This window comes from Taeniopygia guttata, chromosome 1A, assembly GCF_048771995.1.
Source record: "Taeniopygia guttata chromosome 1A, bTaeGut7.mat, whole genome shotgun sequence".
Lineage (NCBI taxonomy): Eukaryota > Metazoa > Chordata > Aves > Passeriformes > Estrildidae > Taeniopygia > Taeniopygia guttata.
This window is the reverse complement of record NC_133025.1, coordinates 15,674,306-15,699,145: the sequence shown is the minus strand read 5'-3', so window position 1 is coordinate 15,699,145 and position 24,840 is coordinate 15,674,306. Positions and strand designations below refer to the sequence as shown.

General features: G+C 35.0%; 1 protein-coding gene across 2 annotated transcripts in view; it reads right to left on the bottom strand.

The window, feature by feature from the left end:
• TBC1D22A (TBC1 domain family member 22A) overlaps positions 1-24,840 on the bottom strand; it is a 150,279-nt gene that overhangs the window by 63,023 nt on the left and 62,416 nt on the right. For both annotated transcript variants that reach the window (XM_002187308.7, XM_072920292.1), the window contains exons 10-11: positions 16,671-16,746; positions 3,837-3,964 (exon numbers count right to left, since the gene is read on the bottom strand). In XM_002187308.7, coding sequence (XP_002187344.5) covers positions 3,837-3,964; positions 16,671-16,746 — 204 coding nt within the window. The remainder of the gene's footprint in view (positions 1-3,836; positions 3,965-16,670; positions 16,747-24,840) is intronic.

Sequence of the window (24,840 nt, the reverse complement as noted above, 5' to 3'; positions counted from 1 at the left end):
GAATAAATCAAACTAAATACTTACAACTAAAAGGCTTTCTCAACATATCCTTTGTAAGCAAAATTCATAATGTCTCTGTCTCTGTTTACTCTGTCTACTCTTCTTCAGAAGACAGTGATGTATTTTAGTAGATTTCATAGATACAGTTACAGAATAACAGAGCATTTACTGATGTGAGGATTTGGGAGCCTTTCCAAATTTCTCTTCCCCTCAACTCTAACTAGCTCAAGTACAGGTATTTTGGATATGTTCAGTGATTTACTCCACAGACCGTAACAACTGACTGATGAATCCTAAATTAAACTAGACAGAGAATATGACTCCAGTAGGAGTACTCTTACTACCATACATTCCACCACAGAGGTGGACATCATTAAAGTGTCCAATTCTATTCTCACAAAAGTCACTGGAAGAACAGTAACAAATACCAAGAGACAGAATGCAGTTCCAACACCTCCAGCCAACAGCAGTTATCTCTCACACTAGGAAATACACAGCAGCAGACGATTTAAGCGTATTGTTATTCCCCTGAAAACCCTCTGTTGCAGTTCATGAGAAACTGAGGCCTGCTGTGAGAATCACCAATCTAGAATTTAAGCTGGAAACAGCACAGTATTTATTTTTCCACTGAAATAGAGGAAAACAGGCAGCTTGGCAAAACAAGGCGTGGTTTCAGGTTTAATGGGGAGACAGGAAGACAAAAGACAGAAAAATGCTATTTTCCGTGAAAACAGCACCAGCAGCAGATCCTCTCTTTCAAAAGGTGCCACTGGTCTCTTCTTGTTGGATTTCTGCAGGAAACAGAGCCAGAATGCACTCCAGGTGCAGACATGAAGGGATGTGACAGTTCCACCTGCCTTCCTATTCCTTCCACATGAAGGAATCTGATTGTCCCACCCCTCCTGAACCCTCATCTGACGCTGCTTCTTTGCCATTCCCACATCATGACACACATTGGGACTAGAGATGTCTGTAAACAGGGCCTTCAAAATGCCTCATCCCTTCCCAGGAGCCACAAGGTAGGTGGAGTCTGTGCAAAAGCCCAACATCAACACTGTAGGCATGAATTCCTGCAGTCCCTGCTGATGTTACATAACAACACGATTAGCTCATCTTTCTGAACTTAAAGTGCAGGTAAAGCTAATTCTGTTTACAGTAGCTCAAGATTATCAGGGGGTAAAAGTCAGTACAGGCACATCCTAAGTACGGACTGAAATAGCAGACAGTAAAACTGTGTAAATCTAAGCAGAACTCTCATGTGTCCTTAATTTACTGCTTTTAGGACACATGAGGTAGCAAAAGCAAGCCTGATAACAGGATCATCAGCCTTTAAGTACAGGGAGAAAAGTAGTTAAATATCTATTCCCTCCTTATAATTATTAGTAGGATTGTTCCTCCCATCTGTATCTGGAAGGCTAATTATATTTCTTGCCTTTACTCATTTTATGTCTCTCTTTCAAATCCAATATCACAGGTCCATCCATAGCTAAACCCTCTGAAAAAACTTCTTTAATAATCTGTCTCTAAGTGAGAGATAAATTCTGGCCTATAGCAGGCTTTACAGTTAAAAATATGAAGCAGACAAGAAAACCAACTAAAGAAATTCTCTCAAGTGTTTTCCATTTGGAAAGCAGCACTGCTAGTACAGCTGTAAACAATTAACTCAGAAATGGCAGGCAACAGAATGGCTTAATGACAAGTTGGGTAAAAATCTGTAACATTATTACTTAATGCTTTAGCAAAAACTTTGCATGAACTTTACTGGCTCTTGCAGGTTCACTGCATTTATTATTCATAGTATCAGGGTGAAAAGATCCATATTACAAGTTGATAATCAGTGTAATACAAGCACAACTGAAATCTGATTAGCAGCTTGAGGAATTGCTTGAAGTTCTTTCAGAAAAATGTGTCTAAGATATCCTTATTGGTTTGAAACATGCTATTAGACGAGATATGCATACAGAGCAATCTACTAAATAATGAAGCCTAGAAAACAGCACAAATCCACTGCACCTGCTGAGTCAAAACACAGAATTACTCCTTAAACTTGTTTAATACACAAAAATAGTCCCCTCTCTGCATATAAGAATTCCATTCAGATCTTTGGATAAATATACCTCAAAGAAACCTTGATTTAAAAGATACCCTTGGAAATCTCATGCAAAGATTCAAGTATTAAGCTTTTAAATACTACTTTAATACATCAGATTTTTAAAAAATTATAATTAAATTATCAGAAGCACTTATGGATAAAGATCCCATTGAAGTGCAACTTGAGAGGTGCCTATGGACTAGCAATCAGAAATGGCTCCTTTCTGCATGGCAATAGTTTGATAAATTAATCCCAGACTTAATTTTCAAAGGAAAATTCTCAACATTATCATAAAATCATAGCTGAGAGATGAACTCAACTTGAAATTCTGTCATAAACACATATATTTGGGGCACATATTGGTAGTTAGCTGGATTAAAGAGGCTCTCTTACATTACTTTATCATATAGTTAAGGCTAATGATCAGGTACCAAGAGCAGTACTAGAGGTAGCATGGTAAAAAACCTTCAGGAACTAAAAATACTGCAGCAACAGCAACAAAAATGATTCAAAAGGAGATAAATTAGTTACAGTACAACATTTAAATAGCTCAATCTTTCAAATTATCAGAAAGATCTTATAAAGAATAAATTTTTTATACTGGAATAAGTGGCCAGGTAATAACAGATATCACAATGAGTAACAGATATTATAATGAAACAAAGGAGGCAAAAGATGAAATCAATCGCTATGTTCAATTCAGATATTTGTTGAAGATAAACTCTGCAAGGATACCACCTCTTAGAACAGATTAACAGTAGAACTGATAGATTTCTCATTTCTTAACATGTTGTTATCAGATTCAGATACCATCAGATATCACTGAAATTACTTACTGGACTCATTAAATGAAGAGCAAGCAGTTCTTCACTCTCTGTTACAGGTCTGAATAGATGATCTAAGTAGACATTCTGGCCTTAAAGTGTATGAAACTAACGAAACATTTCTACATAATGAGTAAATATAAAGACAATGGTATTTAAAGATACTACATCTCTGTACAAGGCATAAATTATGAGTTAATCTCATATTTACTGACTAATGCAATTGAAAATTCTTAAGGAATTTAAAATATTGTTATTTTTACCTCCCTCACTAACTTCAACAACAAAGTTGGTAGATAAGGATATATAATTTACACATGTAGTCAAGAATTGCAACCAGAAGCTTCTGGAACATCAAGTAATAGAACTAAGAATGTGTAAGCCCCTTTTCTCAAACCTCAATTCTTTCTCCTGACAATAAGAAAAGACATTATTGAGGAAAAACAATTACCATAACAAGAGATCAGCAACACCAAGTTTTGTCTGAACAAACAGTAAGACAGAAGACATGTCAAAGGACAGAGGCTGAGAACTGAAGACTGAAAGCTAATATTGGATTGAATAGTTAAGCAGATGGACAATAAGAATCCTGGAACTCAGAATTGATGGAGGGCATTGATTAGGCACAATTCAATGTTTCACTTCTCTGAAGAGACAGAAAGGAGTATTGACATTAACTTTGAGTGAGTGCTCAATTTAGTACTCTAAACTATCATGACACCAAGTGCTTAGCTTTGAAGGGCAAGAAGACTGAAGACATCAAATATTTCTAAGTAGCAGTGATCATTAAAAGCTTTTTCTCTTATTATGGTGATTCTCAGTTGACATTAAAGCAAAAGGTTCAAGAAAAACCACTCACAAAGATATTGGCATGTCCAAAACACATTACCAGAGTTATGGAGGTTTAAAAAAGTACTTACCTGGTATGTGTCCCACAGCCTGATGGTACACCGTAAAGGGACTTCTCTCATCAGCAAGTTATTCATCCAACGGAAAGCAAATTGCAAGTATTTCACCTCATGCTGATCCAAGTGCCTATGAACTTGTTCTGAAGATAGAATAAACAGGTATTTTACTGCAGCTTTTCTGAAATCTCAAAGTATCAAGTGCACTGTCTAAAACAATAAAATACTCCTCCAATCTCAAGGAAATAAATTGTGGTGGTGCATGCAAATTCTCACAACCAAATGAGAACACTCAAAATATAAATTAGCTAAACATTACACTGGACTGATTTTTCTGCCACTAGACGGATTAAATTACTGGTCTGAGTTGCACTATCTTAATAAAACATTAAGATCACAGTTTTACAATATACCACAAAAATATACAAATTTAAAATGTGAAATCATTAGGTACATATATCCTCACTAATTTCTTAGGCTACAAATTTTTTGGGATAACACAACAAGAAATGTGGTTTCCAAATAAGATAATGGCTTCCAAAAAAAAATTGGCAATCAAAAAAGAAAATTATTAAGTTAAGAAGGTAAAGAAATATAAGGAAAAGAGATGTAAAGATTGCATTCACTTGAGACAAGAAAAAGTGAGATTCATATGTAGGAAATACAGTGAGAATACTATTTTACAGCTTAAATAATTTCTTAGTATTACAAATAAATGCAAATAAAACCAATACAAATCAGTGGTTTCTAAACCAGTACTCTCACCCACTGTGTTTCTTGTAGAACACATACAATTTGAAAGCTGTGATAATCACTAGCATGGGTTACTACTACAGCTAACAGAACTAATCTACTACATGGCTTGTCTATATTGAGAGAATTTTCTGCAAAAAGAATCACACACATTCTGTTAACATGCTTTATTTAACAGACTGAAATATGACATTAGCATGGTGTAGATGACAAATACTGCAGAAATGCTAATGTCTTATTTTGGACAAATTGACAAGAAGTCTTTGTTAAAGCCTAAGACATTCCTACTGTCTTTCTGTATACAAATACATTCTTTTGCTGCCCAGATCATCCCCTCATCCAAATTCAAAGAGGTGTATTACCAGCTAAAACAATGAGTAAATGCTCATCTTGCAAACTTTACAAATCTAAGAAATATCTAAAAAGGCATTAAACCACTAAATTAATTAAAAGAATAATCCCAAGAGTATGGCAGCTCTATTACAGGAAACATTACCTAGAGATTAAGGTAACAGAAGTTAAGTGATACTAAATTATAATAAAGACTAAAACTGTTCATGTTTGTTTGCCCTCAGGATGTATTTTTTGGCTATATGAGAGTGTCAGACAATATACAACAGTTGTTTCAATATCGAAGCTGGAACTACAAACTTTTTAGATTTTAAAATCAAAAATTAGGGCTTTTAAAAAAAATAAGATATCACAACACATTACTCCAAAGGTCCACTTATCACATCTTGTCTCCAATGATAACGGAAAACAAATATCAATGAAAATGTATTAAGCATTGGTATTTCTCCATAGCACTTGTCAGCCTCCATTTATCTGTGGCTAATGCAGCCTTCAGCAGCAGACCTGGTATTTATGTTCCTAAAGTCACATCCTTCCACAATATAAATATAAACAAATATAGAAAAATTCTTAAATTGTAAGGCCCGGAACTGCACACCGTGCTCCAGGTGATGCCACACCAACAGTGAAACAGTGAGATAATAAATAGTGGGATAATCAAGTCTTTTGACCAGCTGGAGATGCTGTGTTTGATGCACACTAGGATGGGATCTGCCCTCCTGGCCAGGATAAATCAGAACCCTTTCTTCAAGCTGTTCTCCAGCCCCTCCTCTCCCAACCTGTTCTCAGAATTACTTCATAAAGGGTACAGAACTTGTGACTTGTTCTTGTTAAATTTTCAAATATTAAATCAATCATTGATGATTGCCCAATGCTCCAGTCCAACAAGATCCCTCTCCAAGGCATCTTGTTCCTCAAGAGTCAACAGTGCCCCCCAGTATAGTATCATCTGCAGACTTGGTAATGTTGCCTTCAACTCCTGCATCCAGATCACAGATAAAAATATTAAATAGAGCTAGTCTTAGACTTGAACATTTAAGGACATCACTGGTGAATGCTCACCTGCCAAATGTAGCCTCACTCACTACAACCTTTTGAGCCCTGTCCTCTGCCAGCTCTCCACCCACTGCACCACTACTAGGTCACTTAGATTATTAGATTCACGTCAAATGCTGAATTACTATTGTGTGTCTGCCTTTGCTTTAGAAAAATTTAGCTGCAAGTTAAATATACTGAAGTGAGATACTGGGATAAATTTATTGTTTGAATGCCACATTTGGATACCTACATTACAGACTACCATGATTTGATAATCTAGTACATCAAGCAGGATGTAAAAAAAAAGGCAGTTTTATTTCTAAGCAAAGTTACTAACTCACAAAATTTTTGTTCTTCACACAGCACAAACAATTTTCATTTGGTTGTTTGTAGCCATTAAAAGTAAGTAATGAAGAACAATAAATTGTGCCAGTTGTGATATTTCAACTGTGGTAGTTAACGGGCATAATGAATTTCTTGAAATTTGCTTTCTAAACTAAACAAGTTGAAAAATGGATTACTAAACTCTGTGTTTTATACCTAATTGATGCAAGACTGGAATAGAAGATGCATTGAGTAAAGAAGCTAATTCTTCCTACTTTGTAAGTAATTGTAAGCAGAAGCTAATTTGCTGATAAAGGTAATTTGGACTGGCATAATCTAAATCTAAATTTTCCATTTCAATGAAAATAAGTATGTATGTGCAATGAACAAGAAGTTATATAATTACTGTCAGCTCTAGGATGTGAAGTATTTTATAAAAGCTACTTCTACTGCAGTTTCTGATAGCACAATCATTTTACAGTTAAAAAAATAATTCTTTAATCAAAATTCACATAAATCTACACATAAAGTTTGGATGAAGGAAGTCTTCTGATTAAAGACTAAAATACATTACAAAGATGCATTTCAAAGTAGCATACTGTCAAAAACAGGTAACCTGTAGACAAAAACCATTTATAACTATTCATATTTTTATTAAATACAATTATTGGTACATTATTTTGAATGATCACATTTAGCCATCTTAAACAGATGTTTCTCATACCAGATGGGTCTATACACGTAAAATATTCATTCTTCATGTTCAATGTCAGCATCTCATGCTGTTTCACTGAATTCAAAATTAAAATCTGTATGATTACAGAATCATGACCTGAACAGTTAAGGACAGAAACAACCTGTCGAAACAACTCAACCTCTGCCCTGAGAGGAAGATGGTGTTAAAATGAGTCCCTAGGCAAGCTTGCAAATAAGCAAATGAAAAAAACACAAAATAATGTAAAATCATGCCTGAGCTGCCAGATTACTGTGGCACAGCATGGTGTCACTACATCCATCTGTACAACTCAGCATTTCAGAACATTGGCCTTTTGGCGCTCACCTTTACTCCAAGATTCCTAGCAATCCTAGCAATAAGTTTCTTCTGTTTGACCTAGATTTGAAATTTTGAATATTACTTAAAGTTTATTTTTCATTCATATTTCATACCCTGAACACTTTGTTGATAACTCTATTTTATCAATATTTTATATACATTTCATTGTAAATATAAAAAGTATTAAGTGTTCAAAATAATCTGAAATGCAGGTAAGCTAACAGTCTCTCATAAAGAGGCCTTTTAGTTCAACAAAAGGAAGAAAAGTGAGTATTTCTCATGAAAACCCCCATAATTTTTCTTAAGAATCACAAGAGTAACTGCTCTGATACCAAAGCAAAAGGAAAGTAAAAGAATGAACCAATCTTTGCCACAGGAGCTTATTGACATTGCCCTTTACATGCATTATGATTTTTTTGCATTGATCCATAACATACAAAAACATGCTATAGAAACATGTTAGCACTCCTCTCTTCCATGGAATCATATAACCATTTAGGCTGGAAAAGACCTGTAAGGTCTTGATCCTAAACTATTAACCTAACACTGCAAAGCCCACCAATAATCCATGTCCCTAAGGGCCCCATCTACACATCTTTTAAATACCTCCAGGGATGGTGACTCAAACACTTCCCTGGGAAATCTTCCAGTTCTTGATAATCCAGTTCCAATCCTTGATAATCCTGGTAAAGAAATGTTTTCTGTTATCCAATCTAAACCTCCCCTGCCACAACTTCCCCCTGTCATTTTCTCCTGTCCTGTCATTTGTTATTTGGGAGAACTGACCAACCCCCACCTGGCCTCAGCCTCCTTTCAGGCAGTTGTAGACCACAATAAAGTCTCCCCTGACCCTCTTTTCCAGGCTGAATACCCCAGTTCCCTCAGCTGCCCCTCATCAGACTTGTGCTCCAGAGCCTTCTCCAGCTCCATTGCCCTTCTCCGGACACACTCCAGCACCTCAGTGTCCTTTTTCTTGAGAGGGGCCCAGAACTGAACACAGGATTTCAGGTGTGGCCTCACCAGTGATGAGAACAGGGATAATCAGTGCCCTGGTCCTGTTGGCCATGCAGTTTCTGATACAAGCCAGGGTTACATTGGCCTTCTTGGCTACTGGGCACACGCTGACTGATGTTCATCCAGCTGTTGACCCGCACCCCCAATCCCTTCTCTTCAAGGCAGCTTTCCAGCCAATCTGCCCAGCCTGTAGTGCTGCAGCGGGGTGTTGTGGCTGAAGAGCAGGACCTGGCATTTGGCCTTGCTGAACCTCACACAACTGGCCTTAACCCATTGATCCAGCCTGTCCAGATCCCCCTCCAGAATCTTCCTGCACTCCAGTAGATCAACACTCCCACCTGACTTGGTACAAACTGACTGAGGGTGCACCCCATCCCTGTCTTATAGTTCCCACATACGGAACCTTGCAGAACAAAAGAAAGGATCTTGTCACCAGTCAATGACTGCTTTCATTTTTAGTACTCTATTTGTTGTAAGCTAATTTTTAGTCTAATTGTCTCTCCTGAATAACTTCTACATTGTTCAAAGCCAGGATATTTATGGGATACAAAGATAAGAGTTTGGAGTAAAGTCTCAACACCAGATGTTGCCAGATGCAATGGCAGAAAAGGGCTTACATTCCCCAATATGAAATTCTGAACAAAAGTAATTCTGTCAAGACCACAGCTTAGCAATAAGTTATTTGTAGTTATATATATTAACTTCTATTAATATACATTAATTACAAAATAAGTTCCTGATGACTGAAGAAGACATTCTAAATATCATAAATGTGCATTTTAAGACAAGATCTCACCATGATACATAGCTCTACTTCAAGTAATAGCAGAGATCCTAGTCAAATATTTACATGCTGATTACATCTTGTTCAAGACTTAGTTTATTTTTTATAACTGGTTAAAATTGTCCACTTTAAAAAATTACAATAAAAACATTTTAAAAATACACTGAAAAGTCCTAAAAATTAAAATATGACTGGCAGAAACACAGAAGTATTGCCAATTACATTCTCCTCATGACCTGCAATTTAAAGATAATGGTCCATTTAAATTTAGCTCACTAAATGTATAGCTCATAGCTAGAAGCATCTTCATCATAACAAAAGATATGGTCCATATGATAATACTGAAAAGCCTAAGACACTGATAACAAAACAAAAGAAAATACTAGAGGAGAGAAAGAGGGAAGGGAAGGCCTGGTAGCCTCATGGAATCAAATAAAAGTAACAATTCTAAGGTATTTAACACAAAATGGAGGAAAATATTAGGAAAAGCATTTAGTAGTAATCAAGAAAGATCTACTCTTCTAGTTAAAAGTTAAGAAAATCCCCATGTTTGCAGGTGGACCTCAATATTCTGAGTGCCACAAACAACAGGGAAAAACGTATGTTTGATGAGACACTTCTAGGTACCATCACCGGACTTCTCTAGCCTGTTCTTCTAAATCATAACTGTGTGCATTCATAAAAGTATTTATGCCTAACAGTTTGTAGATTCCCCATCATATGTAACATCTTTTTTCTTCTTTTTTTCTGTGTTTTTTTTTAATTTGCCATGAACATTTTAAGGTTTGGTGATTTAAAAGTTAAAGTGCTTACGAGGACTCAGGAATTTACAAATTATTTTACAGTTAGTCTCAACTCTTGCTAAGGTCTCTGAACTCTGTAATAGCACACAAATATAATCTCCACAGTAAAACATAAAAATATTATCTAAAATATATATCAATTAATTATAATGCCCAGTGAACAGCACTTACAAGTGGATTAAAGTATAATATAGTAATTACAACCATAAAATCAGATATAAAATAACTACTAGTGAGCTAAATAAAATAGCTTTATTAAAATGAGAAAGAGCTTTGGAATGCAAATTAATTAAAACAATTATGAAATGCTTACAAGATTTTTCCATCACTTCAGCACCAAGCTGACACAGAATGATGGACCAAGAAACAAAGTCCTTATTAATCACTCATTCTCAATAGCAGCAGTAAGGTCTAAAAAATTCTGTGTCCATTCCAATTCAAAATGCTTTCACATAGCTGAGAACACCAGTTTTGCAACTCTTGCAAATGTAAGCAATTAGAGCTCTTTTTTCCAGATACTTCAACACAATCCTAATTCAAAGTTATTGGTGTCTGTAAAATGTTTTACAATATAATTAAACATGAACATAATTTTGCACATATAATTACGCATTCTTCAACCATCAACCAAAAAATCATTAGCATGATTGAATACATAACAAAGATAGATCAAATGTCATCTATTACCACAGTTTCATTATCAGTTCATTGTATGAACACCCAAGATTCAAATTAAAAACCAAATTAATTAATCTATAGCTATCACGTATATTGAACAGATAACTTGTTCTGTGAGTTCTCATTAAACAACAGTAAATGGATTAATAAGAAAATGTATTAGTCTTGGTTGATATTTTGTCTTTCTAAGAGTCAGATTTTCCTAAAGAAAAAAGCAAAACTATTTTCTCTGCAGTTTAAAAAGTTCAATCAGCAGAGAAACTGTATATCCTTCAGAAATGTGCATTAAAGCATTAAAACACCCATGAGGTTTCTCTAAGTACTTAACTCGTCATATGAAATTACGTTCTGAGCAGAATTGTGAAATGTTTGTGTTTGGAGCACTGGACAGTTCTATGGCAATAGGCATCTTTATCTCCTGGGACAAGAATCTGCTGAATGCAAAACATCCACACAAGACTCAAAGAAGAAACTGTAAGAATCCCAAGTGAAGTCTGGACATTTAAAACTTTGGCAGCCCATTAAAAACACATAGCTCTTAAATAAACTAAGACCTTAGAAAGGATAATCCTACAAGTACTAATCCTATTCTAACGAAGGATGTTTTATATACTTCTCCAATTATATAAGAAAACATATTATAAATAAATATTAAGAGCTTTATCAACCTTTTCATCATTTCTACAGCAAATATTACAACGTGTGAGAAGTACACAGATTGGTACAATTAAATAAGCCTTTCCACTGTAGTTAAACAAAAATGCATATAAAATGAAAAAGTTTTAAATTACTACATTTCATGAAGAGCTTGATCTGCACATACTTACACATAACTATTTACAAGAGAGTTATATTTAAAAATTCTATGCTAATAGCAAAACTATGTAAAATATGAATTTAAGGCCACAACATGAAAGTATTTTATTACAAGTCCTTAGTTCTGGCATCATCTACAGAACTTCCGATAATGGGCCAACCAAACTATTTGTAACCCAAGAGAGAAATAAGTAAAGAAAGAATGATTAGTGGAGTCAAGATTAATTTGCTCAGAACATTAATACAAGAGGCATTATCTAATTTATCTGTCATTTGGTGTGAATGAATACACATATAAAATATGGCAGCAATAAGAAAAATAGGACTTGTAAGTTTTATAACAGAAGATGGTTTTAAAAGATGAAATAGCAATTTAACTGCACACAGGAATAACTAATGGTATTTCTTCAAACAATACTATTTAGTATTTATTAAAAGTCATTCTTTTAAGTAATCCAAATATAACAACTTAAATTTTGCACTAAAAACACCTCTTAAATTTTTTTTAATTTTTTTTTACAACAATAAAATGCAAATAAACTAGAAACTGCCCTGATGAAATCATCTGTAGGAATAGCTGTGGTAACTCTCCAAAACAGATGATCAGAAGATGTATTCACAGTGGAAACAGCAGAAATTCTGAAATTTTACTGAACCTTTGAAAAATGTAGCTGAATTACAGAGAAATTGAATTAAAATGCAGCACTCTTTTTATTTTCCTAGGTATTTTTCCATTACTTTCATTTTCAAGAGAAGGGGGAAAGTATATACAGCAAAAGTAAGAGCTTTTTTAACTATTATTTTTAATCATTTTTTGCATTTTTCCATCTCTTGTTACTAAAATTCAAGGGCAAGGTCTACAAAACGTTTGGGTGGTTTTTGGTGAAACAATGTGAAACAGTAATAGTTGAGAATTTCCTAATGTACAAAAAAAAAAAAGATCCATGCAGAACACAAATGCAAAACCTGGGTTGAGTTATTCTAGAAAACATGCAGAAAAAAATCTTTTCAAACTTATCCCTGCATAAAAAACAGAATATTTATACTGCTGTCAATACTGGCTTTATAAATTTCTGTAATACTAATAAGAAGCCAACATATATAAAAAATACATTTAACATTATAATAGGCTACGGGTTTTTTTTCCCTAGAACTGCCTTATTGCTAATTTGGAGAGAATGCTACATGAATGCTTTGATCAATGTTATACATCTTTTATCAGTGTTTATGGAATCCCCAGACTACTTTTATCTAAAAATGTTCAGCCTTCTCCAAATGGCTACCTCAAACTCTCATGCAATTACCAGTTGTCTTACAGTAAATTGAAGAAGTTGAGACTCTTCCAAGCATGACACTAACCTAGTCAATTCTGTAAACACAAATCCTGAATTAATTTGGGTATTCCTATACCATGTCTCTTTGATTTCAATCCTAAATGAAGTAGAAGTGGAAGATAGTGTCCCATGTGAGTATGACATTTTACAAACCATGAGAAATGGTTCATGATTTAGAGCAGAGAAGCTCTACTGGCATTACACGAAAAAGAAAAGATAATTACTTATAAGAGATTCCTTGTGTTATTGAGCTATCTATTGATGCTCCCTCTCAATTTTTTTTGTATAATTTTGAGAAAAATCTGAATGATGATGACAAGTAGACTAATGAAATTGAATAATGTTCTATCTTCAAACTCCATATCATCTAAAACAACATTCCATTAACAGGCCAAAAATTCCATTAAACACAATTTATCAAAATTATTTTCTGGAATTTAAGCAGAATGAGATTATGATTAAATTAAGAGAGCATTTTGGCTGTTTGAAATCTTCTGCAATATTCTGGTGTGTACACACAAGGACAGTTACTTTGAGGGGAGTTGTGATCCACACTGCTCGGTTAATGAAGGTTGCTTGAATCACTGACATAATGCATTAGCACTTTCCAAAACACAAGCATCACCTTTCATACACTGGTAATCCATTACTATTAGCAAATAAGCAGTACAGGCTTCATCCACTCAAACAACTACTTACTACATCAGGATTTGCTTCACTGTGCAGTTACCCAGCATCAAGAAATAATGTGACACAGTACCAACAGGAATGTTATTTTCTTGAAGAGTAACCTTAATGAGCACTTAGGATAAGTACAGCAAATACAGAGTATAAGGGGCTTTTTTAAAAAGCAAGATCACTGAATTTATATCAGCCATATATTTCCCTTTAACTGAAGTATAGCAAACCCAGAATAAAAAGCCAAAAGCAAAAAGGAACTTAAGAGAAAACCACAATATTCAATCATACTATGCATGATTCCACCAAAATCCCAATAAATTCAGGACCCCTTAGCTGAGGCATCCAAAAGGTTATGACTGCAGTACACAACCACCATTGTCTAATTAACAACTAAAACTTTATTTTCCTCTTAGACATACTTTGGTGTGCTTTTCTTGCAGAAGAAGGTAACTGAGTGGACAGTCTTCTAGCCAAAAAGACACAGCCCAAAGAATAATGAAAATTGTGCATCTTTACAACACAAAACTTTTAACCGGGCCCCTGTATTAAAAAGGTTGTGATCAGCAATACAAAGTCCAATTGACAACTAATTACTAATTATATCCCTCCAGAGGCAGCACTGGGGCCAATGTCTTTGTTAAAGATGAATGATAGTATAGAATAAACTGTGTTTGCAAATGATACCAAATTAGGAAGAGTACTTGACACACTGAAAGTGAGGGCTAATATGTAAGGAACATTAAGAAGTTAAGCAATGGCTAAGAGAAATCTCCTGCGGTTCACGAGAGCCAAGTGTCCTCTGTTTGGGATAGAAAAGTTTCATTCAACAAGCACTGACAGGGCACAGCTTGATGGAAAGCAGCTCTGCCAAGCAGGACATGGGGATCCTGATGGACAACAGGCTGTGCCTAAGTTAAGAATGTCCTTGCAGCAAGAAAGGCCAAACATTTGTTAGGCTTTCTAAGCAAGAAAGATGCCAGCAGGTCAGGGGATGTGATTCTACCTCTGTATCTGCCACTTGGGAAACCACATCTGCAGCATGACCTCCAATGCTGTGACACTGGCACGCATGAGCAACCCAGTGTGGGGCACAGGAAGCTGGAGCTCTTCACACATGAAAGGTGATTTGCCCAGCTTTAAAAAGTATTCTATGAATAGCTGCAACTACCTGAACATGGAGCCAAATTCTTCTCAGAGGTACACTGAGATAAAATAAAAGGTGGTAGACATAAGCTCAATTTTAAAAAATAATTATTTATATTAAAAAATAAAATTACAGTGGAAGTAGTCAAACTTCCCAAACAGTCCTACCCAAAGAAGCTGCAGAATCTCCATCCCTGGAATCACTCAAAACTCAACAGGGCAAGACTCCACACAGCCTGCTCTAAATTGGCCCTGTCCCATTAGATAGAGTCATCGAGGCAAGGGAACTTGGAACAATTACTTCCAGAGGCCCCAGATAACCTAAGCAGTTCTAAATGTCCATCAATATTTATTATCAAAGCCTCACAATGTCTACTGAAAACTACAAAAAATGTATAAAGACCTCACAGCTTTATTTAAAATTATATAAAAAACAGGAACCCACACTTCACTTTCAGTTGCAAAGGACGATCAAAGCACAGTATAAGATGACCCAACTATTTGTTACAACTGACTTTTTTTTTTCAAGTGTGAAGCTTTAAAAATAATACTTACTAAAATTAATAATTGAGAGAAATTATTTAACTATATCCCTAAAGCACTGAAGGTACAAATAAGACTTCAGCATTTATTTTTTCCTAAATTGAACAACAATATATTTTATTATACTTAATATTTTTATTCAATTGAACAACAAAGTTGACTATCAGAATGCTATTTCTAATTTTAAAAACTTGGTTAAACAATCTGTTTATATAAATGTTCATTGACCAAGTTAAGGAAGTATACTTATAGGAATTTTAATTATACATTTCATTTAAAATATAATCATTTGCTTCTGAAATGTAAACATCAATTGATGAAAGACTAAAATTGCATATAAAAAATCACATTATGAGAAGTTAGATTATTTTTTAAGTAACAAAATATACTGATTTAACTATATTTGTAATATAAATATTTAGCTACCCAATATGCAGAAATATGCCCTTATATTTTTCATATTCACTGGCATTTTTAAAAAAATGTATTTACAACAAGAATTTTTACATACATTTAAGCTTATAGTGTAATATTACACAAACCTTTTCCTCCTGCCCTTGGTTTTTGATCATTAAAAATACCTTAATATCCTAGAAAAGCATGAAGACTATTATCAAATAAAAGGATGTACATACAAGCAGGCAAAATGACAAGCATGGGCAGAAAAAAAACTTCACAATATATGTAACAAAACCAGGGAATTAATGTTTCCAAGAAGATTATAAAATATAAATCTACACAAGAAATATTTTTTTCTAAGTCATCACTGACATGCTAGTGTTGCAAATATATGCCCGGTTCTGCTTGGCAACATTTCGTTAATACCCTGTTCATTAATTTAACAAACTATCAAGAGATTATGTTTAGAATGGGCAAGCATTATCTCTTGCATTTCATTTAATTAAACTCTGTTCTAGCTATATGACAGTCAGCATTTCATGAAAGGAATTACTTTAAGGATGAAGGTAAAATTTTTCAAAGTGCGCTGCTAGAACATGAAAGAATAATCTAAAATTACCCCTGCACATACTGTAATTTATCTATAAAATTAAAGATGTTATTTCCAGAGTTCATAATTAATTGGATTCCACAGAGAAATTATGCAGACATTCCAGATAGCAAAATGATGCACAAAGGCACAAAACATAGTACCAAAGGACAACCATAAACAACCACTGTGCTTTGCCTGCATTACAACAACCATTGAGGCTTAATGTGAAATGAATACTGGCTGCCTTTTGTATGTGGTCATTACTCTGCTGCAAAGAAATTGCCATTGAATTTTGATTATATTGCCTTAATAAAAAGTAATGAAAGAGGCTCACGCTCTAGTGGCTTTCTTTTAAATGATACACGACAGTGATCTCCAAAGGCCAGTGCGCCACAAACCAGCGATGACACCTGACCTGAGGAAGGCCACGTTACCCCACCATGGCAGCGGACTGCAGTGATGTTGGCTTTTCTTGCAAACATTTTAACTAAACACTTTCAAGTCTAACATCAGTTAGAAATTAGCTTGCCTTTGAGACTTACCATCAATCCGACTAACAAGTTCTTCCAACATTTTCACTTTCTTCTGGATTCCTGGCTGTGCAAACGTGTAGTTATCCTAAAGAGGAGACCACATACAAGTATTAGTTGCAGAAAAGCAAAACAGGTTTCTTTTATTTCAATTACTTTTCTAAGTCCATGTATTTTTCTCTGTTTTCTTATGGTGTTTCTGGTTTATGACTACATTTCCTAGATCTGCTTCTACAGTAAAACAGTAAATCATCACACTGTACAGTCCTCTGAGTCGTCACCTCCAAGAATATATTCTGTGTAGCTATTCCTGCATCAGTCGCTCTCTACTTGCTAATCTAGTGAAGTTACATTATTGCAGGAATCCAAGTGGCTTTAAAAGGCCCTCATCTTACATGCCAAAGTGTGCCATGCTAGAGATTTTTAAGGTAACTTTTTTTCTCAGAAATTTACAATTCTACAAATAATGTAGGAAATAAGAAAATTTAGCCTATAATCAGAGGCAGGGAAAGAATTTGATCTTTTGAAGTAGAGAGTAATAACTTCAAGCAGCATAAGAAATCAAAAGTCTGTTTTAATGTACTCATAACTGTTCTGAACCCAAGATTATAGTTAATATCGTGAATCAAAATCTAACACACAAGCAATGTAGCTAAAAGGGCATTATATTTGCATATATTTCTTTGAATGAATTAACTCTAAATGTATTTTTAATTTGTGGATTGCAGCTCTATAATAGAGACTTGAGTTTGAAATAATGAGAGCAAGAAAGATACCTCTGTTTGAAACACAAAGTGATCAATCTTCTTAAATAATGGCATTATTTAAATATACAGGAATGTTTCTGAATATTTAATTGGCAAACCCTCCATTCAGCTCATTTTGTTACAGTTGTCTTCCTGTTGTTCTTGAGAGATTCAAGAAAAGAAAATTATACATACATATTTTAAAAGGAAGTTGCTATGTAGAAATTCTTTTTGTGTAACCACCACACGCAGAGAAAATCAGAGTAAAGGATGTTTTTTTTGCATCAACTGCTATTGTTTGAGTAATTCCTTTATCAACTGGAGCTAAGTAATACCAAAATATTAATTTTTCTTGACTTTATTTCAAATTTTAATTTGGTCTTAGAGTAAAAGAGATTATTATCTCTTTTAATCATTTTTATGCATCCTGATGTTTTTCTATCTAAAACCAAAAAAAAGTCTTATTGACTCTATTGACTTTATTTACATGGATTTTTTTTTTTTTTTTAGGTTTTATTTAACTTATGAAACTGAACTGCAATTTAATCTTCAAATTCTGTAAAACTGCTATAAAGTGTGAAGTCTAAAAGCTCACAAGGCAAAATGATATACTAATAATTCTGTAAATTAAAGTACTTCAGCCAAACAATTTACAGTGAAAAAAAGTCTACTGAATGCTCTGATCACTTGTAACTGACCACAGCAGTAGCTATTTTAAAAATTATAGCAAAATTTTCTACTAGTTTAGCAGTAGCACTTTCACAGTAATTCATATTAGAACTCAGTGTATAAACTAAAACAGTATGGATGAGGGAGTAAGAATAATCCCCTGAATTTTTTAATTTTCCACAATCACCAAGTAAAACAGGCAACAATTTCAGCTTGTTGACATTTCAAAAAGAGAACATGAGCATCCTTTTCAATGCAATAAAGCCCAAAACTGAAAGAATGGAAAGACTCACACAGAATTCAGGCTTATTATAATCTCATTTCAGGAAGAAAGAAACTATCCCATGCACTGGAACACTGTCTTTTGCACAAGTCTGACACACACCTGTATTAGTCATGGATAATATCCAGGGCACAGCATCTTTAGGAAATCATAATCACTTTCTTTACAGAACATACTCTCAACAACAAAAATTGTATGTACCTTTTTTTGGCCCAAAATAATTATATACTGTTCTATTTATTTATTAAAACAGTAAACTGGTGTTTCTAGAAGTAGTACTGCACTCAAAGCATAGCAATATGCTATTTAATTATTTCCTCTGTAACAGATCCTCTGTACAAGAATGCTCCTGTATGTAATACTGAAAGTCAACACAGAGTCAAAACACTGGTGCTTCGATCATTAGTCTCTCCCCAGGTATGCAACTCTTGACTGTGATCTATGAATCTGAAGCTACTTTTTTACTCAAAGCCTAATTTACTCCATACAAACCTGGAAATGCAAACCAAAACTGCCATCTTGATTTGAAAACAGGTAAATTTGCTTTTCACTACATTTGATATTTTTCCTATTTATTTTTCTGCTGCAAATGAACACAGCTGGGGATCACTCTTCCACTTGTGCTGACTCAACTAAACCAGAAAGATCTTTATTGGATTCCCCAGTATTCTCTTCTAATTAAACTGTGTTGCACATATGCCTGTCTATGACACATGTAGTTGACTTCCTGGAGTTTATGAAACTGTGAGAAAGACTTTGTAAACATAAAAACATAAACATATTCTGTTACTTACTATTCTTGCTCCTTTTGTGCTTATAGATGAATGAAAAATGGTAAAACAGAAAAGAAAAAACATGCCAAACTCACAAAATTCATTAATTATTGCTAAGGGCTGTTGAGCCAAGACAATTATTTTCTCAATTACTTATGACTATTTCAGAGATTGTCTTTTGCTCATTATTGATGGTCAAAGTTTCAAATGAGGAAATATAAAAAAAAAATCATGATGAAAACTAGGAGTTCACATAAAATATCTCTTATTTCCAAACACTGTTCTTGACAATAAGCATTCACATATGACAAAGTATGTATGTACACCAGAACCTCTGATAAACATAAAAATTCATGCACTGGTGTGCAATGAATATCTAAATTCTTTATGCTCCACTTAGATAGGTTCCAACACACTTTCAGTGAACTATGCTAACCTACTTCACAGCTGAATGGTCATAATACCGAGTTCAGACTGACACATAATTAGTTTCACCTTACAAAACAGAAGGTTAGGACTTTATAATGTCACAAGAGAGCAAAACTTCCATCAGCTTCAAATCTTTGTGTTAGTAGTATCTACTTATTCTGTAGAAACTGGTATAACACCCTACTTTCCCTGCAACTACGACTAGGTCTGGATTTCTCAAAACCTAGTTGTTATAATTTAAAATAAAATACTAAAATTATAGACTTCACAGAACATTTTAAAAACTATTATGCAATTCCTTACTTTTTTAAGGGTAGAGAAATTTTAAATGTAGGAAAGTTGGAAAAATGCTCATAACCAATTTAACTGGGACTGTCCTCCCAGAGAGGGCGAGAGAGAGAGAGAGAAAGAGACTTCACAGGCACTAGCTGAAGAAAATCTCCCATCTTTTTCTCTTAATACATGATGATGGGGTAATTTTAAAAGGAGAAGCAGCAAGCTGAAGAGGAATGAAAAACAATCTTTCATGACAGTATGAAGAAGAAACAGAGCCAGCCAAACTAAAAGAAAAAACACTGTCAGTAATTTGACATAATGACTGCAGGCAAGTACAGGTGTAGGCACAATACTTCTCATCTTTTCAGGTCATACACATTGTTCACTAACAGTGTACTGAAGAAAATATCAGAAACATTTCTAGAAGCAAATGGAAAGTTTTGACACAAAATGTTCATGTGCTGTTTGCTCATGTTTTATCAATGAGATCAGAGCTTTTAAATTTAGAGGATACAGTAAGCAATCTATGTAAATCATACAGACACACAATCTATTTTCTCTACTGATGCATATTTAAGAATTGCTATGCATCAATTTAGTATGTTCAAGTATAGTATCACATGAACAAATGACAACTGAAAGAAAAAGGTTTTCTCATCCTCATTATGTCACCAAGAGATCTCCAGAATTAATCTTTTTTCCTCATTTAAATACTTCATTCACATATTTCTGGACACTCTAAGAAAACTCCTATTAAAAATCTTGGTTCACCTTGCTCAGAAAGTTATGTAAAAAGATAGGGGCAGGAGAGAGGGAAGCATGACAGCAGATAATGATAGGCATGATGTATATTAACACTATCAATGGAAGTACACTTCACCCAAAATGTTTCTTGAAAATACAGATTATAATGCAAATTCACTCGTGAATACAGCTCAGGATAGAGTGTGCATGCACAACAACAAACACACAAGTGTGCTGAACTATGCTGTTAGCACAGCCCATAGCACGTTCCATCATTAGTCCAAGACTCTTACAACAAAAGCTCTGTCAACCGTTACAACTATTAAGCCTGACTTTTCAAAGTGCAAAATTTTCTAAGTAGGAGGAAAAATATTTACAAAGCACTGCAGCCCAAAATTTTTCACACGCAAAATGGTATCTTACTTATTCCTACATAACAGGACAAAAAAAAAAAAACCCAACAGTTTATTAAAATGTAGGTACTGATTGTCACATTAGAGTAGCATCCATAGAGTCAGAACCAAAGATCCAGCCTTCTCCTGGTCTGTGTAGTCAAACCTCAGTTTTAACCTAAGTAGATGTATCATAAATAGCAGAAACTGTTACAGTAGCAATGACAAAAATGCTCAGGGTATATTTCTGGATTACAGCATAGGCCAGGCAACAGTTCAAATCTAGATAAGAGCTAGAAATCATATTTCAAAAACTGATGCTGCAAATTTTAGGTAGAGGATAAAATATTTTTATGCTGAAGTATACTGATAGCACAGTATATTTAATCTACTGATTACAAATAGATTCGTTGTCTTCCTGAAAATTTTACTCTCAGTGACAGGCTGGAAAACTGCATTATTATGCAAAAACTTGTGCAGGAGTTCAATTAAAAGATACAAAGAAAGCTATATTTGACCTATTTTTCCTTTAAAATAAACCAGGAAGGTCCTGTGAAGAATTTTCAGAAGAGTTATTTCTGCACATTTTCAACAATTGAAATGCATGTTCATGTTATTTTTTGGATTCAGCTTTCCAAGCGTCCTTCCTTCTTCCCTCCCTCCCTTCCGTCCATCCATCAATCCATCCATCCATACATAAGTAACAACTTTCCATAACCCAGGAGTGAGAAAAACCTCACTCTTGGGTTATGGAAACTGCAGGATTCCCTTTAAAGGTCATAAATCTTGCTATTTTATCAGACATATAAATAGCTAATATGTACCTCAGCACACTCTAGTCCCTGGATGTGAATTATCTCACTTTTGTTCTAAAAATTACCAGGCCCTGATAAATGATTATATTAATATTTTAGTGCTATTTTTAATACATCTGGTTAGATCATTATGCAATGCATGTATTTCCCCTTTGGTTATTTTATTACCAGTATACTCAAACTTAAAATGAAAAGTTATACTCTATTTTATACATGAACATTACATTTGCAGGTGGCACAGATCAATGTGAACTTTTTACTTGAATGTTAATGAGACACTATTGAAGAAAGTGTTATAAAGGACGATTTAGTAATAAAAAAAGTTAATAATCTGGATATATGGGAATGTCTACTTAATTACATGGAAAAAATACTCATGGGATAATTCTAGTTTCCCCATATGAACAGCCACAGATGAAAATACAAAAATGCTCATGCATCATCTACAGTTTAGAAGTGTTGTAAAGACAACCAGCTTTATCACACACATGGAAGATATATTTTGCATATGGCCACACACAGCCTCAGAACCAGGTGTTCATAAATCAGCATAAATCAGCACATCCTGCAAGAATACGGGCTGGAGATGAGTTCTGTGGCAAAGGACCTGAAATCTCAGCAGACAGAAAACTCAGACTGAGTCACCGGTGAGCCCTGGCAGCAAAGCCAGCCAGCGGGCTCCTGGCCCATGGAGGGAAGTGATTGGCTGCCCAAAGCCAAATCACCTGGAGCAATCACCCAGCAAACTCTGGGTTTGAACTTCCAGAATGAGGATTCTGCAACCTCTCTGACCAAACAGTTTCAGAGTTCAATCTTTACTATGTAGAATTTCCTTCAAATGTTTAAAAATAATTTCTTGTATTTCAAGACCATATCTAAAATATCACATCCAATTTTAAGGACCTTGATACAACAAAAAGGTAATAAACTTCAGAATAAACTGAAGCAAGAGTTAAAGATCACCAAGATGCTCAGAGATATGGAGCACGTGCTCTTTGAGAGGCTGGGGTAACTGGGCTTGTTCAGCCTGAAGAAAAGACAGCCCCAGAAGCACCTAATCACAGCCTAATAAAACCCAAGTTATATAGATGACAAACCTCCATCTCCCACAGTGGTGCCCAGTGGGAAGAGAAGAGACAAGCAGCATAAACAAAAAATGTTCCATCTGCCTATTGGGGAGAACCTTCAACATAAGGATGAGGAAGCACTGGAATAGGTTAACCCACAGAGACTGTTGTCTCTGTCCTTGGAGGGCTCAAGACTCAACTGGACAAAGCCTTGAGAAACTCAGCCTGACCTCAGAGCTGGCCCCCCATTGCACAGAATTATCCTATGTTCTTATGATTTCAGAAGATCTCATTTGTTCTCCTGAAATAAATAAGAAGCAATTGCAGTATGGCATAGTCTGTCTGGACAAAAATTAAAGAAAAAATTCAGACTCAGGAAGCACTGAAAAGGAAAGCCATAACATACATCATAATCCAAAATTGACTGCTATAAGACAGCTACAGATTCCAAGATTAAATTATATTTTAAATAAATTTATATTCAAAAACTCTTAGTCTCTGTTACATCAGTTTCTAAAACTTTAATCGAACTGTGATATGACACATGCACAGTCACTTAGAAGCCTAAACTTAGAGACAACCAACAGAGAAAGAAGATGCAAAGTAATCTAAGGACAAAAAATAGGTTAAATTATCATGCAAGATTAAACATTAACTACTGGAAAAGTTCTGCAAACTCTCCAGCTGGAGCCACAACATACTTGCATAGGAACCTCCAGATGACAGAAAAAAGAGCACAGAGGGATCTACTAAAGTGATAGATGATTTGAACAGGTTTTTATTTCTTCTCTCAGCTGAGAACTGTATGCATGTCAGGAAGTGACTGTCCTGCTGCCAATGCCAGCTCCTGTTCTTTATAGCACAGGTCTCTGTGGTTCAAAAATGCATTCTTATATTAAAAATACAGAGTCACATTAGATACATAAGGGAGTGAGGAATGAAGAAATAATAGACACTATGTGTGGCAAAACTCCAGCAAGAAACCCATATGTCTTAATAACACCTTTGACAATTCTAGAATAAAGAAAATGAGACCATCTGGATGGATTGGAAAAATAAATGAGTTTTCTGTTAAGAATAATAAAGGGGTACAAAATACAATCATACAATCATTCTTCCATTACATCCTTCTGCACTGAAAAGAAAAAACACTCAAAAAAAATGCATCTAGCTAATATTAGCCAAAAATTTCACAAGATGACCCTAACAGTTATCAAAGTGCACTCTTGAAACTTATCCAGTACTGGTAGACAACATGAAATGGAAACTTATATTGACATATAAATTAATGGAAACACTCTGCAGAGATTCTTTGATTGCAGTTATCAAATGTCACATATCCCTGTACAGTTTATTCAGACATCTCAGACAAAACCATCACATACATCACATAGGAGTCTTCTGTGCCATATTTTCATAAATAAATGATTGTGCATCCAGAATGTAAGTCAGACAGAACTATAGCATCACACAATTAATCCACTGGGAATCTTAAAAGTTCATCTAGTCCAAACCTCCTGCTGTGGGCAGGGACAGCTTCAGCTTGATCAGGCTGTTTAAAGCCACATCAGTCCTGACCTTGAACACTTCCAGGAAGAGAACTTCCACAACTTCTCTGGGTTCCATCATAGAAAATGTACTCCTTACACCCAATCTAAACCTACTCTGCTTGAAAAGTTGCCCTTTGTCCTATCACTACAGGCCCTGGCAAAAAGTCTCTCTCCAGCTTTCTTAAAAGCCCCCTTTGAGTACTGAAACGTTACAGTAACATCTCCACAGAGCCTTCTCCTCTCCAGGCTGAACAACCTCAATATTCTCAGCCTTTCCTCATGGGAGAGATGCTGCAGCCCTCTGATCACCCTATGGCCCTCCTCTGGACCCACTCCAACAGGTCCATGTCTCCCCTGTGCTGGGGATCCCTGAAGTGGCTGCAGCACTCCAGGTGGGGGTCTCACAAAATCCCCTTCCTCGCCTTGCTGCCCGCCTGC